The 16,597-nt window shown below is 43.4% G+C and overlaps 1 protein-coding gene across 4 annotated transcripts in view; it reads right to left on the bottom strand.

Annotated features, from left to right (window-relative positions):
• CDK5RAP2 (CDK5 regulatory subunit associated protein 2) overlaps positions 1–16,597 on the bottom strand; it is a 185,775-nt gene that overhangs the window by 45,987 nt on the left and 123,191 nt on the right. For all 4 annotated transcript variants that reach the window (XM_025359182.1, XM_025359184.1, XM_025359185.1 and 1 more), the window contains 4 exons: positions 11,002–11,233; positions 6,725–6,847; positions 2,448–3,021; positions 347–579 (listed from right to left, as the gene is read on the bottom strand). In XM_025359182.1, coding sequence (XP_025214967.1) covers positions 347–579; positions 2,448–3,021; positions 6,725–6,847; positions 11,002–11,233 — 1,162 coding nt within the window. The remainder of the gene's footprint in view (positions 1–346; positions 580–2,447; positions 3,022–6,724; positions 6,848–11,001; positions 11,234–16,597) is intronic.

Genomic DNA, 16,597 nt, shown 5'->3' with positions numbered 1-16,597 from the left:
AAAAATCCCATCTTCTCTGGAAAATTTGTAAGATGCAAGAACTGGCAACCATGTGACCACTGCTGAGTGAGAGGCAGCAACTCCTGGCTGGCTTCACTCATGTATCTCGCCAGTCCGGCCCCTGAGGTGTCTAAACTGGACTCCCGGTTTGTAACAGTGCCGACCACAAGCCACGTGGAAGTGGTCACTGGAAGGAAGCAGCAGCCAGTGTGGTTCTGCTGTCACCTCATCAAGGCAGAGGGGAAAGAGATAAGTAAGGCCAAGGAGTTAGCTCCTCCTGTGCCCCTCCAAGAAGTCCTGGGTCAATTACTGATGTCTTAGGACTCGCGTACCTCACCCTACTTACCGTTGAGAAATAGCTTTTCCAATTTCTCCAGCAGCTCAGCACATTGATTCAGCTGTTCCTGGAAACCCTCGGCCACGCAGTAATCCACGTCGCTGGCCTGCAGCAACTCCTCAAATGCCTTAATCATGGTGTTCATGTGTTGACGGGAGATGACACAGATGCCATGGCCATCTTTAATCTGCTGCCGTTGAAGGGAGAGCTCCCTGGCTTGGGACTGAACTAATGAATCGTATCTGATAAAAGAGGGGAAAGAAAATACTTGGACCATTTTAGAATTGAATTTTTGTGACCTTAACACTAATTGGAAAAATGACAGAGTACAATTTTTAAAAGCCTGCAGCTGTACAAGTATATATACTTTTAGAAAAATTGAAACTGTACAAGGTCACCCCTTCTTTGATTTCACACAGCCAACAAATGCTGGAACAAAGATTCTTCTGCAACATTTGTAACCTTATAAAGCCCCCAATTAAAGTACAGATTGGCAAGGACTCAGGCGAACAATTAGTTTCCAAACACTCTTCAAAAATACTATTCTGAATTGTAGAAACGAGTGCCCCAAGGGTCAGAGGACCTACCAAAAATTCTCATGAAGTGTGATAAAGAAAGTGTACGGCAAGGAAAAAAAAGATAGGACTCTCTCCTCCTGAACGAAATGTCACTGAATAATCACAATGCTAACCACCATTTACTGAGGGTCTAGGACCTGTCAGTAACTGAATTCAGTGCTTTATATGTTATCTGATCCTCTCAGTCTTCCAAAATGTATAAATGTCCCCTTTTACAGAAGAAGAAACTGATTGCAAAGCTAGTTAAGTGGTAAAGATTTTGGATTCAAACACGATTCTCACTTTGAAGATCATTATGCAATATTACCTTCTTACCACCATGTGCCATCTTTTCCTATGTGAGCCCATAAGAGAAAGGCACTGAGTAACTACAAAGGTTAAGGGAAATGTGACTCAGGTAAACTGGCCACAGTAACCTTGCTCCAGCGAGTAGCTTGGCAAAGATGTTGACACTTCAGTTCAACATACCTTCCTAGAAATGACAACACTACATGGGCTGGCAGTCGCCTTCAACATAGAGTGTGCACACGCAGATTACATGATCCCAGCATTAAAGGTGGGGGCCTGTATCATGTGAATACTGGAGTAACACAGGCAAACATGGGTAACTCATGAGCAACATGAGTAAACATGGGTACTGGAGTGGGATAATGTGGGCTTGAACCCTGGCAATGGCTTTGACCAGCTCTGTGAATATTCCCTGCCAAGTCACCACAGCTGCTTCGAGGCTCAGTTTCCTTACCTATAATAACTAGTTTAGGAACACCTCCTTCTCAGGTGATTTTGAGGATTAGATAAGAAAAGTGCCTAACCAGAGGCCTGAGACAACAGCCTTTCAATAATTACAAGCTTCCTTCAATCTCACTGCTTGGGAAGTCTTGAAAAATTCATCCTGGCTCCTGACAATTCAGAACAATGTGTTTGACTCAAATTAGTGACAAATGAAGGTCAACTTTACAAATGATCCCATTTTTGCCATATCTCATGAAGCAAAACTGTATATATCTATGACCATAAAGCATTATCTTCGTGACCTAAGAATTCTTCTCTTTCAACACAGGCTTATTTCTCTAAGATGACCTTAAAGGGTAAAGATATGGAAAATATTTATATTCCTCCTACCTTGCCTAGACATCAGTTTTAGTTTCACAGCACAGCAAAAGCCAGTAACAGAGTCCAGTAGCACACACTGCAGTTCAAGCAAAGGCTCTATCACTCACCAAGTGACTAGTATGAAACCTTTACCCTGAGCCCCCAACTCGAGGAGGGCGAAATCGGCCCTGCCAATTTCCAGAGGACCCAAGACTTGTAACTGATGTTCACGTGTGTGGTCGCTGTTCCTCTTCTTTGTGGCCTCACCTCTCACTTCTCCACAGGACCTGGCTGCCTGAACCCCACCACCATCAAGCCCTCCCCAGAACACACTCTACCTATCATAGAGCAGCGTTCTCTTTTAGCTCATGGGCTCCCATCTAGTGGCAATACTGGGGGACTACAGGCTTAAATGGTGAGACCGCAGAGGTGGAATGTACCTGGAAGGTGAGAGATCTCTGAACTTATTCTGCAGATTATGGATCTCACTGAAAAGTTCCATGTTCAAATTCTGCTCCTTCTGCAGCTCATATTCCTGTTCCTCCAGCTGCTGTTTGAGGTTCTCTAGCATCCTGCCATCAATCATCTCTGGGGCCAGCGGATGGAGGATTTTCATGTGTTTCACATATCGTACTTGGTGCAAACCTGAAAAGGTCATTTCTTCCTCATCAGAACTACTCTTGGGCTTGCTCAAGCCATCCTGGGCCCCTTCCGTCCCACACAAAACTGTAATAATGGCCTCACTGCACTGGGAGTGCTTTTGAAGCTGAAATATGAAATTCTGGTAGCCTTCCAGCTCAGTTTCCAAGTCATGGATTTTCTGTTTTAAGTATTCTGTCTCATTTGAGGTATCAGTGCTCTCTGACTGATCAGTCCCCATCACACTGACTTTAGCAGAAGGGTGACTCTTGGAACTCAAGTAAGTAGCTACTGAGGTTGGGCTCAGAACATCTTCAGGATTTTCTTTGCATGATGGCAAGCTGGCAAGGTCATCAGGTGGGCAAATCTCAGAGCCTGAAAATCAAAAACATTTATGTCAGTATCTCTTTTACTAAAATCCAACCCCTCTCTCCTTCCTCACAGCCATAGCCAAGCCAAGACCACTGCAGTGGCCTAACAAGCCTCCCTCAAAAAGGCCCTGGTATTTCCTAACACACTTCCCTCAAAAAGCCTCAGTCTTCCCTAACAAGCCTCCCTGAAAAAGCCCTCGTCTTTCCCTCTTACCCCTCAGTTGTCTTCTTCCTCAGAGTGACTGTTCTAAAAAGTAAATTTAACCGTGATAAACCTACATACACCCCCTCTAAAATTCATCGACATTCCCACTATCTAGTTCCATTCCCACTATCTACATGAGACCTTCCCACGATCTAGTTCCAGGCAACCTTTCCAGGAATATCTCTGGCACCCCTGTGGAGATTTCCTACAAAATTAACCATGATTCTCTGCACATAGCTTGCTGTTTCATGCCTCCATGCTTTTGCATGAGCCGTGCCCTCTGCCTGGAACCCCCTCAGCCCTCTATTCTACTCCTACCTAATGAACTCTTTCCACACCCAGAGCTAATTTTCCTTCCTCTGCAAGCCCACTGCCAAACTATACAAAAGTCACAACTCGCTGTGGTTCTGTAGCACCTTATGCATATTACTCAAAACAAATATACTATGTGCTGGGTGCTAAAGTAAAAATTATAAGTGGCTTATTTGTTGATTCACATAGCAATTAATTATCTGAATGCCTCTCTCCCTCACCAGACTGCACGTTTCTTCACAGCAGAGATGTGGCCTTTCATTTTCACATTCTCGGCATCTAGTACAGTACGTAACCCAGACCAGAAGTCAGTGCCAGTGTGAGAAACACTGACAGACTGTGAAGCAACAGTAAAGAGTGGTAATTCTGAATATCCACGACATGTGAGAGTCATCTTATGTCCATGTCTAACGGCTTCCAGGAGATACCCTGACATCCCTTTTAGTAAGGTGTTTCACTCACTCACAACACTGCCAGGAAATATTTCCTTATAGCTAGTAATAGCTAAACCCTTAGAAATGCAGCCAAACTTGTTTGAGAAGTGGAGTGGTACAGCAGAAAGAATATGAAGCTTAGAAGGTCGCACAGCCTGAGGCAAGTGACTTTACTATCCAAGAGCCTCAGTTTCCCGTGTCTAAAATGTGGAAAGAGATGTCTCATATGGCTGTAGTGCAGCTTCAAGCTCAGGCCTGACTCCAGAGCTTCTGTTCTTAACCACTACGCCACACTGCTGGCTGCCCAGGGAAAGTTCTGCTCAATACAGAGAGCTGTCTGAATACTTAAGGGGCAGCAGAATGTAGTAGAAAAACCTGCCTTTGAAATTCAACACACATGGTTTCAAACTCTGGCTCTGCCACATAGGCAAGTTACTTGACCTCTCTGAGCTTTAGTAGCTTTATCTGTAAAATGGAAAGAACATCATTCACTGTGAAAAGTTGTGTGTATATGTTTGTTTGTAGAGATTATATGGAACAATATCTGCAAAAAGGAAAAAAAAAAAAAAGGCTAGCACAGTATCTGGCACACAGTAGTGAAGGAATCCAAGTAACACAAACATCGTCTAACCATTCGAAGACAGGAGATGCCCTTCACCGGAGGCGTGCATGCAAAGGCCAGCCTGGAAAAATGCTACAGAAGCAACAACGTGGGGTTGGACTGGGTGACCTCAGAGATCTCTCAGAAAGAAATTCACACAAAAATCGTCATTAGACTGCATGTCCCAATTTCTGATTCTGCCATCTGCTCCTTGTGTCTTTAGGTACACTCTTGTCTCTGTTCATGATGCAAATACCATAAAATACGGATTTTCATTTAGAAAGCAGCTGCTACCTGACCTAAAGGAAGCATTCCTAATACAGTATTTTTATTGTACACACTTTGCTATGATAATTAGTCAATAATAGCCTTGAGGGTGGAGATCGTGTCATCCATGTCTGTTTCTCCAGTATCTCACACAGGGCCTGCGACAGAGAATGTACTCAGCAAGTACTTCTGGCTGAACAAGAAAGAGAAAGGGGAGCTGGGGAGGGAGATCTCTCTCAATAAGGCTTTCTTCCAGTGAATCACCCTCCAAGACAAGAAAATATCTTTGCTGTAACAACCTCAAGATAATGGAGTTTGGTCTGTACTTCACGACAAGAAGCGTGTTCACTCATGGAAATAAAGATTAGTTCCCAGGACTTTCCTTAAGTAATTATGAGGCATCACTAATATCCCCACTTTACAGAAGAGAAGGTTGAGGCTTAGAGAGCTTAAGAATTTGCTTAGGGTCCAGCGTAGGTAAGCAGTAGAGCCCTTCCTGCAAGCCTGGCAGTCTGCCTCTAACGCTCTGAATGCTGCTTCCCAAAGTAACACTCCTGCAATGGAATCTCCTGTACCAGGGTGCATGAGCAAAGACAGAAAGAGTTCTTAAGCCTCAGTGTGAAGGCCAAGATGCCTGTAAAATCCTTTATTCACATCCCAAGTATCTGTCAAGGGCCTCATGAAAAAGAAACAGCAGTGAAGATGTCAACACGCAGCACCCGGCCTCAGCTGGGCAACAATTAAAAGGTGGAAGTTCAGGCAGACGCAGCTCATGTGCAAAGTTCTGGAAGCACATTCGGAAAAATGAAAGACGTTCAGTAATGAAGGGAAGTACTGACAGGGAAGGGGAAGCTGTCAATTAGTTAAGAAGTTTGTATTAATGACTATGAAGAAATCAAAAGATGTCCCCAAGACCATTTATGAATATTTGCATTATAAGAAATACTGTAGTTCTACAACTTTCCACAATTCAGTTAAGGGGGACTTTATTGCCTGGTAGAGCAGCTTTCTCCTCAAAGCCCAGAACACGCAGAAACATGTGAACATGTATTCACTGCAGTGACTCTGGACCTTGCAAAGTATACACCACTGGAAACAATGTATGTACCACAACTCAGTATTCTTCCAGAGACTCGTGTTCCCATGGCCATCCCATGACAAATTTAGGATTCTTGAGGACAATTATTTCTAACAGAGTGAGTTGATTAATAGTGATTTTTTTTTTTTAATGAATGGGGAAAAATATCTAACATAAAAAGAATGTAGGCATTTGTTCATTCTGGTTGAATGAGAACATGAGTATTTGTTATATTATCTTTTGTGCTTATGTATGCTTCTAATACTTCATAATTTTAAAAAGAGAGGAATACAACTTGCCTGTGCCCTCACCCACATATCTGCACCTTTTTTCACTGCTCTGCCTGGCAAACCCCACAAATCCAGTCTCAGCCTCAGGCTCTCCTCTGACCCACTCCTCCTGGGCACACAGGCCAACACTGAACACCCCTCAGCAACAGGCAGCCCCGCGCTGAATACTGACAGGCTGTTGGGATGGTTGTCTCCTCTGACCTGTGGGGTCCCTGAGAGCAGGCTGTGTCTTTTCATGTTGAACCACCAGAACCCAGCCCACCACCTGGTAGAGAAGCGTGTTGACACATGGACGGGTGGGCTCTGACATCCTACTGTACTTTGACTCTTCTCCTACTTACCAGCTGGGTGACCCTGGGTCAATTATTTCTTAAAACCTCAGCTTCCCATGTGTTAGACTGGAATTATAATAATGCCCCAAGAGGGCTGCTATGGGCTTAGTAATAATTTTAGATGAAACATCCCAAATGGTGCCTGGCACATGGAAGGTGTTCAGTACACATAGGGATTGAATTCTGACCGATCTCGTAGCTTGTTTGCTGATCACTGTCCATTTCCTTGTCTCTCCAGGCAGAAGATGTGGTTTTAATTCCTTTCTGCTCTCCTGGGTTGTCCTGGTAGGCTGCTCCCACAGGGGGCTGAGCTACAGGCAATCACAAAGAGAAAGAAAAATAAATAAAACCGTAAGACTTGAAACTTAGCCAAGCAACTGAGAAGAACACAAAGGTACAACAGGGAAAATAAAAACACTGGGGAGGCAAAATGCAATTTATAAGATAAAATTAATCTATCGAGCTGCCATAACAGGACATAAAAAGCATAAATATACTGCAGCTTGTCTGAAATGGTTTAAGTCCAGGCCCTCAAAAAGCTGAGTGAGAAAATGAATTCTATCAATTCGTGCCCATTTTTCCCAAGAAGACAGAGGTCCTAGGGTCTCCTGGGCAACTGTTGAGGTAGCACCTGGGGTGGAGGCACCCTGGTGTCTCAGTAAAAAATAAAAACAGTATTGAGTGTAAATGGCAAGCTAGGAGTCAGGCGTGGTGGCTCATGCCTATAACCCAGCACTTTGGGAGGCCGAGGTAGGAGGGTCACTTGAGGCCAGGAGTTCAAGACCAGCCTGGGCAATATAGCAAGATCCCCATCTCTACAAAATATAAAAAATTTAAATTTGAATTTTAAAAAATGGCAAGCTATGGGGAAAGTGCCAGGGCCTCTGTTGAGCTGAGTTACCTTTGCCATAAAATTTTTCCTCCATGAAGGTCCCCACAACCCTGTACTGATTTAGTTAACTGCCACCTCCCCCAACCCACACCAGACGGGGAGCTCTCAGAAGGCAGAGACTGTATCTGATTTATTTCTCTCCTACCCCCAGCGCATGAGGCTGGAAACCTAGCGCATGAGGCTGGAATGTTCACTGAATGAATGAAAAGATGCCTGGATGATGGTTGAATGGATTAGAAGAAGGTAGATAAGGAGGTGGTAAGGGAAGAGCAATTCTGCCAAAGCTCTTCTTATTTGGAAACCTCAACTATGGTAAACCCAAAAGAAAACCTAAAATTAAAGGAAACATACCTTTGGCTATGGATCACCATAAAATGCATACAAGAAGTATCACATACTAGGCTTTGTGAAACAGTAAAGAACATGGGCTTTGAAATTAGGCAGGCTGATTGAAGTTGGTCACAATGTGACTGTAGCCAAGTCACTTTATCTCTGAAACTGCTGCCTTAACTATAAGATGGTAGTAATTTCTGTATCTGCCTCAAAGGACTGTTGAGAGAACCCAATTAGATCATGTACTTAGAGTGTACAGCAAGACTCAGTAAGTAATAGGTGATTGTTTTATTAATACCACAATATGTCCAAGACTCCAGAGTCATCTCCAACCCCTGAACCACTCTAGAAATCCTCTAATCTGATGCAACCTCCCACCCTGGTATTCATTCCCTTCATTGGCAAGTCCCAAAGAACATCAATATCCTGTCTGAACATTCACCTCTCCCCATCACTCTAAGGGAACTTGGGATGACCCCAAGGCCACTGCTTCTCCCGCAGCCTTCAAAGTTGTGGTCATTTCTTTCCCATAGCTCTCATATCATGGGCCCAAAGTGTGTAAGTGTTTTTGCTCCTCACTGCCATTTCTAGATCATTCTCTCTCTTCCCTGAAAATTCCACCTTTGCAGCTAATGCTTCCAGACTATACCACCACCGACCTCACTTTACTGTAATCATCCATGGTCCCCTGATTCACTGAATCCCCTGAGGTTTGGTGACAATGTGGCTCCTAACCACCTTCCTTCTCTACATTGCTTTACGGTATAATTCCTCAGCGCTGTCTATGCTTGCTGTCTCCAATCTCTCTCCTGCATTCTCTCTCTGGAACCCATGCCAATCAGACCCCACCCACTCCATGGAAACAGCCTCCCTTCAAGGACACCAATGGCTTCCACATTGTTAAATCCCAAAGTCAATCCTCAGTCCTTGTCTTACCTGTCCTATAGCAATATCTGACACTGCTAATCCCCTCCTTACTCAGCTTCTGGGAAGTCATCCTCTCTTGGACCCCTCCTACCTCACTGGCTGGTCTTCCTGGTCCAACCTTTAACCACTAGAGAGCCGCAGTTTCAATTCCTGGACCTGGTTGCTATGGCTCCAAGTCATATTGCTTCAAATATTACCAATATATTGCTATTTCCTAACTCTGTATCTCTAATCCAGACCTCTGCCCTTGACTCCAGACTCATCTGTCTCCAATTGCCTATCTGATATCTCCACAGGGATGGTCAACAGGCATCTCAAATGTCCAAACCAGACCCCTAATGTCCCCCTCATGCTTGCCTCTCATGCAGTCTTCAGTCTTTCTCATCTCAGTGAATGACAACTCCATCCTTCCAAAGGTTCATATCCAAAGTGATCCTTTAAAGCAGAGGTTGGACTACCTTTCTTAAAAAGTCAAATAATAAATACTTTAGGCTTTTCAGGCCATAGGGTCTCTATGGTAACTACTCAACTCTGCCATCAAAGCACAAAAGCAAACAGACAATATGCAAACAAATGGGTGTGGCTGTGTTTCAATTAAACTTTATTTCCAAAAACAGGAAGTGAACCGGATTTGGCCCACAGGCTGTGGTTTGTCAACCCCTACTTTTCTTTTTTTTTTCAGATGGAGTTTCACTCTTGTCTCTGCTCACTGCAACCTCCACCTCCCAGGTTCAAGCGATTCTCCTGCTTCAGTCTCCTGAGGAGCTGGGATTACAGGCACATGTCACCATGCCTGGCTAATTGTGTATTTTTAGTAGAGACGGGGGTTTCACCATGCTGGCCAAGCTGGTCTCGAACTCCTGAACTCAGATGATCTGCCCGCCTTGGCCTCCCAAAGTGCTGGGATTACATGTATGAGACACTGCACCCAGCCTGTCAACCCCTACTTTAAGGCTCAAGTCAAATCATGACTCTGCTGCTCAAAACCCTCCAAAAGTTTCCAATCTTACCGAGTAAAAGAGTCCTAGGACAGCCTTTGAGAGCCTGCCTGATCTGTTGCCTCCCGGACCTCATCTTCTATGACTCTCCCGCTTCCTCACTCCACTCCAGCCACACAATTAGCCTCCTTACTATTCATTCATCTTCCCTGTTCACAGCAGCACCAGGGCCTTTGCCTTTTTCCTTCTTCCCAAGATGACTAGAGCACTCATTTCCCCTGTTTCCCTTCAAATGCCATTTCACCACGGGGGCTCTCTAGCATTCGTGACATGAGCAAATCCTGCCCCTCCTCCACATTCCCCACACCCGAATCCTGCTTCATTCTTTTCCATGGCACTTATTTTCTCACATGTTATACGTATGCTTATCAGCTTTCTGTCTTCCCCCCGACCCCACACACACACAAGAATGTAAGCTAGACACAGAGACAGAGACTTCATCTGCTTTGTTCACTCCCCTCTCCTCAGTGCCTAGAATAGTGCTTGGCACACAGAGGAAATGAATACATAAATAAAAGGTTACTTTTGTTGTTCTTGTTATGGTGCTGCTGCCATCTGCTTATAGAAGTTCAAAATTAGGAGTCAACATATGCACATTTGTGGATTCATGAGCCCTGAGAAAATGATGTAAAATGCTACTTATATGCTCACCTGCATCATTCTGTGGGAGGGCCCTCAGCTTTCTTCAGATTCTCAAAGGGTTACTGGTCCAAAATCTCTAAGCACCACTGTCCTAGACTAGAGGATGCCACTAGACACATTTCCTCCAAGTCTCTGGATCCTAACTATTTAGGGACATTTTAACCCAGGGGCTTTCTGTTGTCTTGCTTCCCAGGAGAGCAGAGCCAGCAGGTTCAAAGAGGGTGGGGAAGTGGGTCACTTCTAGAGGAAGACACAAGGTTAGTAAGGTTTGGAATTAGCCCCAAGTTGGCCTGGACATTCCAGAGAACTCTGCAAAGTAGATCCTCACTTGCATACCTCTGACGTCACATGCCAGAGGCGTCCACAGACAAAGCCAAACACAACTGGGGCATCTGCAGAGAATCCTAAGTGAAGGCAGCAGTGCCCCCTCAGACCTATGAGCACTACAAGTTCCCTTTATCCAGACTCCAGAATAAAATGAAAGCAATGGATTCATTCTCCTTATTGTGTTCCCTCTGTTGTGCATTTGTCAAGAGTCAAGATTAATCACTGCAATTCATGAAATTTATACTCAAACTTATTGCAATTCTAAACAACAAGGTTGACATTTCAAGCAGTTTTCTATTGAGCCGTTTGTCTAGCTCACAGGGAATACATTTTTCTTGGTGCTTACCATTCAGCAACATTTTGTCGGGCGTTGGCCTCCCCTCCATCATTGCTTCAGCCAGAATTAACTTTTGGTGAAGTTGCTTATTACAAGTTTTAAACTCCTTCAGCTCCCCCTGCAGCTCCAAGATCTGGCTCTGCAGCTGCGTCACCACTTCCTGGGTGGCAGGGAGACGATACGTATTTCTTAATGACTGGGATGGTTTTATTAGGATTGGCAAGCGGGACTTCTTAGCCTCCTGAAAACACACATATGCAACAATGAATACACTTTGAACACACTTCCTTTGGTTGCACAGTCAACATTCTCATGCCAGCCTTATAAAATGGAATTCGAACTGGCTGCCCAGACTTTTCGGTCCTATAATGGCAGCTATGTTTATCCACCAGCCAAAGAGCTTGTATCTTGGCAGGTCCCTCCCCTGATCATCAAGGGCCAAGCTTCTCCTCGCCACCCTCCTGGCCCTGGCCCATTGTCTCTCTGGACAATCCAGACGCTCCATAAATGGCAGTTCTTCTTCCAACTTGATCTTCTGGGAAATGTTATTTTGCTCCTTATCTATTTCCTCATTTGCCAAACATTCCTCAGTCTAATCTAATCTGGCCTATCAACCCCTGCTAGTCCACCAGAATCACCCCTTACTTCGGTGGCTACTAAGTTGCCAACCCAGTGGATATTTCCCAGGCTCAGAACTCCCAGTCATCCTCATTCATAATGACTTATGGGCACTACAGAGTCAACTGAAAATTCAACTCTTCAGCTTCATCACCCCATGCCTCCACTGCAAATCTTCGCCACTTCAACAATCTCTGTCTTGGTGAATCACATGACTATCCATTTACTACACAATCTAGAACCATGGGAATAATTTTTAAGTTTCCCTTTATTCTTGTCACCCACTTTCACCATTCATCAGGGTCCATTAATTATAAGTCCCAGGCTGTCTCTCAATTCTTTCAACACTTCTCATCCTCCACTGCTACCACTCAACTCCAAGATGCTGTTAGTTCTCACCTAAGTCATGGCAACAGCCTCCTGGGTGGTCTCCACACGTCCACTTTTGCCCTCTCTAAGCCACTCTCCATGCTACAGCAAAAAGACAAAGCTACTACTCCTCTTTGCTGCCTAAAACTATTTTAATTGCTTCCCAGTTCTCTCAAGACAAAGGTCAAGGTCCATACCACAACTTACAAAGTCCTGCAAGACCTACAGCCTGAATTACACCCCCTTCCACTTTACCCTGCTCTTCAACAACAATGACCTTGGTCCCTCAAAATGCCTTCCTTCCACCTCAGGACCTTAGCATATGCCAACCCCTTTGCCCAGAACACTCACTCCTTCCCACTTCCCCGACTAACTCTAACAGCATTCATTAAGACTCAGCTCAAATGGGCCTTCCTCAGGAAAATGGGCCTTAATTTCTAAGACCAAGGCAGAGCTCCCTATTACACACTCACTGTCCTCTACATATCCCCTCAGAGAACGTCAGTTATCATTTTAATTAAATGCCTGTGAAATTATCTGTTCCTTGTCTATCTTCTGCACCAACCTGTAAGCTCCAGGGTTAAGAGGCTTTGCATATCTTGGCCATACTCTCTGTACAGCTTCTAGCATAAGAACTAGTACACAGTAGGTACTCAACAGCTATTTGTGGAATGAACATATTAAACAATAACTTAAGAGGCCAAATGGGGGTCTCTTTCAACTGGGGAATTTTAAACATTCAAAAGCTGGGCAGAGGAACTTAAATCCAGACTATATTTAAAGAAATACTACAACTCAATAATAAAAACAAATAATCCAATTAAAAGATGAGTAAAAACTCTGATAGTCATTTCTCCAAAGGAGATATGTACATGGCAAATAAGCATGTGAAAAGATGCTCAACATCATTAGTCACCAAGGAAAATGTCTATCAAATCACAATAAAATACCACTACTTCATACGTATTAGGATGGCTATAATCAAAGGACAACAACAAGTGTTGATGAAGAAGTGGAGAAACTGGAACCCTCACACACTGCCGGTGAGAACGTAAAGAGGGTACAGGCGCTTTAGAAAACAGTCTGGCAGTTCCTCAAAAGGATTAAACAGAGTTACCATCTTACCCATCAATTCTACTCCTAGGTATATATACTCAAGAGAAATAAAAACATTATCACCCCCAAATTTGTACATGAATAGCAACATTATTTCTAATAACCAAAAGTGGAAATAGCTCAAATGTGCATCAACTAATAAATGCGGTATATCCATATGGATACACTATGGAATACTGTTTGGCAATAAAAATAAATGAAGTACTGACACATGCTACAACGTGAATGAACCTCAAAAACAGTATGCTAAGTGGAAGAAGCTAGTCACCAAAAACCACGCATGGCATGATTCCATTTATATAAAATAATCCAGAATAGGCAAATCAAAAGAGACACAAAGTAGATTCGTGGTTGCCTAGGGCTGGGGTGGGCGAGTTGGGGGGAAATGGGAAGTGACTGTTAATGAGTACAAGGTTTCTTTTGGGATGATGAAAATGTTCTAAAACTGTTGTACAACTCTAAATTGTACAATAGACCAAAAAAAAAAAAAAACCCACTGAATTGTATACCTTAAAGGGATGCATTGGATGATATGTGAATTAAATCTTAATAAAGCTTTTTTTTTTTTTTTAAGTTTTTAAATAGCAGAGGAGAAGGAACCCAAGAAGAAAAGAGAAAATATTTGGGACCCAAGAAATGAGATCACTGAGGTCTCTTAAGAAGGAAAGAAGAGTAAGGGCCCCTTCTTGAACATTCTAGGATATAAAATGCTTTCAAGCACACTTTCCCATAATCCTGAAGTGAACTCTGCAGTCCCAGAACTCACAGGATAAGAGACGTTATCACGCCTACTTTCCAGATGAAGAACTGAGATGTCAAACAACTAGTCCAATGTCACAGTGCAAGAAGGTTCAAGAGTCAGACCTAAGACTAGCTCTTCAGGGTCCAGTGCTCAGTTCAGAAAAGTGAGATGCTTTCTGCTCTGAAATTTCAGGTAAGAGGAAAGAGTAGGTTCAAGGATAAGAACAGTTTGAGGTGGCAAAAGGAGACCACGTGGGAGGAGGTGGACGCCTCAGCAAAGAGGGCTGGAAAATAACAATCATTTGCTTGGTCCTCAGTCTCCACCAATCTTTATTCCTGGATCCAAATCTGTGTGTCATATGGCAGCAGAAAAGATATCTGCAAGTGCACAAATGCCAAAGCCAATTTCAAGCTGGAAGACTGCCGTCAGTCAACCTAATGCTCGTTCTAAAATAACACCACACAAAATGCTACCTTATGGACTCTGAACAGAGTCCCACCTACCACATTATTAAAGATGTCACATTGGAACTTCTTCCTTAGGAATGGAAGGGAAACAGGAACTCACACACTCCAAGCTCCTACCATGTACAAGGTACTGTACTAGACACTTGCCAAAGACTCAAAGCAGGTAAGTGGCTAGGCCCAATGCAAACACATGTGTATCAGTAAAGTCCGTCCTCTTGTCTGTACTAAACAATTGAAAGGATACCTGGTCTCCTTGTCTCTATAACTAAACAACTGGAAGGATATCTGGTCTCCTTGTCTTACCCTCAGGCTGCAGTGATATTCCTTTTAACAGGGTATCGGAGTCTCCTATTAAAAGAGGTAAGCCATAGGATTATCAACTCCTTAACTACCAAAGACCACAAAGAATATCATTAAATTTCCTTCTACTTTGCATAGACTGGAGGCCATGGTGGTGATGGGAGGGCTCTTCTCTCCCAGAGAAAGGCAGGTTTATAGTATCTCTGTCTGCACCTAAAACCAGACTTTAGTTTATATCCCTATCACTCCACTTACCAGCTAAGTCACTCTGGACAGTTTTCTGAGCCAGTATTTCTTCAAAAGTAAAATGTAAGTAATACCTACCAAATTCATATTCTTGTTGAGAATATTAAGTGAGATTATATATATATGTATATACATACACACAGACACACACAGAGTATCCAGCACAATCCCTAACAGATACTAAAAATAATAAACAAGGCCGGGCGCGGTGGCTCAAGCCTGTAATCCCAGCACTTTGGGAGGCCGAGACGGGCGGATCACGAGGTCAGGAGATCGAGACCATCCTGGCAAACATGGTGAAACCCCGTCTCTACTAAAAAATACAAAAAACTAGCCGGGCGAGGTGGCGGGCGCCTGTAGTCCCACTTATTTGGGAGGCTGAGCCAGGAGAATGGCGTAAACCCAGGAGGCGGAGCTTGCAGTGAGCTGAGATCCGACCACTGCACTCCAGCCTGGGCGACAGAGCGAGACTCCGTCTCAAATAATAATAATAATAATAATAATAACAATAATAAACAAATACGGTTTCCTTCCTTTTGAAGACATAGCAAGAAGAATAATTTCAAACTAAAAAAATATCTATTTTCATATATTTGGGGGAAATTAAGTCCATTCAATTCTCCAGTTTTCCTGAACACAGAATAACATCTCTCATACAATGAAAAATTCAAACCAAAAAACCAAACAAACAAAAGACACCTAGTTTTCCTGATATACAGGTACAAACTGAAGGAGCTGGGGCAGATGAGAGCATTTCTATTCTAGCCAAACTGCACAAATTTGCATTTCTAGTACCGTTAATATAACGGCAGTCTCTCTCTCTCTCTCTCTCTGTCTCTCTCTCTCTCTCTCTGGTCTCTACTGATATCTTTAGAAAACCCTTTTCTAGAAATTACAGTTTTGGTGCATAATTTAAAACAATCAAAAGCAATTTTGCTAATGATATATCTAACTCTCTTTTGTATGCGCAAAAGCAGTAATTTAGTGGTCAGAAAATAAACTTAATTCTCCATTCTGATGCTATAAAGCAGTGTGTACAGTTGATTTCTCAAATACAAAACACCCATCAGAAACAAGAATATCAACAGCCTTCACTGAACCACTATTAGAAACACGACCTATTTCCTTCTCTCCCAGAACACATCTCCCTTCTATGGGGATTCTTGGCCATACGGTGGCAGGGGTGGGGGGTTCAAGCCATGACCTCAAGAGGATTTTCATAAGGGTCCAATCAAACATTGCCAAAAGAACCTGTTTTTAACAATCTGGCATATTTGACAGGATGTGCAGGGCTTAGAGACAGTATATGAGCTGAAGGAAAATCAACATGCAAACATTCACTCAACAAACCCAGACTTTATCATTTCACACCACCAGGGTTGGAAGGTAGCCTGATCCAGGGAAAGGGTGTGGCTGTGCAGTCAGGTACAGTGGGAGTCTCAGTTCAACCACTGGTTAACAACAGGAACATGGGGTGTGGCTTCCAGATCTTTGATGAGTGTTGTCAGGATAAAAGATTATAGAGGAAGCCCTCAGAATAATACCTCTCCTACACAAAGTCTGCACAAGATAAAACCTAGGTTCTCATCCCTATCCCTGAAGTCAGGTTATGACCATTTGACTGCAACCTGCAAAAGCAAATGTTCATCAATACAATGAAAACTGTATAGATTTTGGGACATCTCCACAATGCAACCTTATGTAGCCATTACAAGGAAAGATGTTCCTCATAACATGAAATAGACAG

The sequence above is a fragment of the Theropithecus gelada genome, chromosome 15 (assembly GCF_003255815.1).
Source record: "Theropithecus gelada isolate Dixy chromosome 15, Tgel_1.0, whole genome shotgun sequence".
NCBI lineage: Eukaryota > Metazoa > Chordata > Mammalia > Primates > Cercopithecidae > Theropithecus > Theropithecus gelada.
This window is presented reverse-complemented; position numbering and strand designations above follow the sequence as displayed.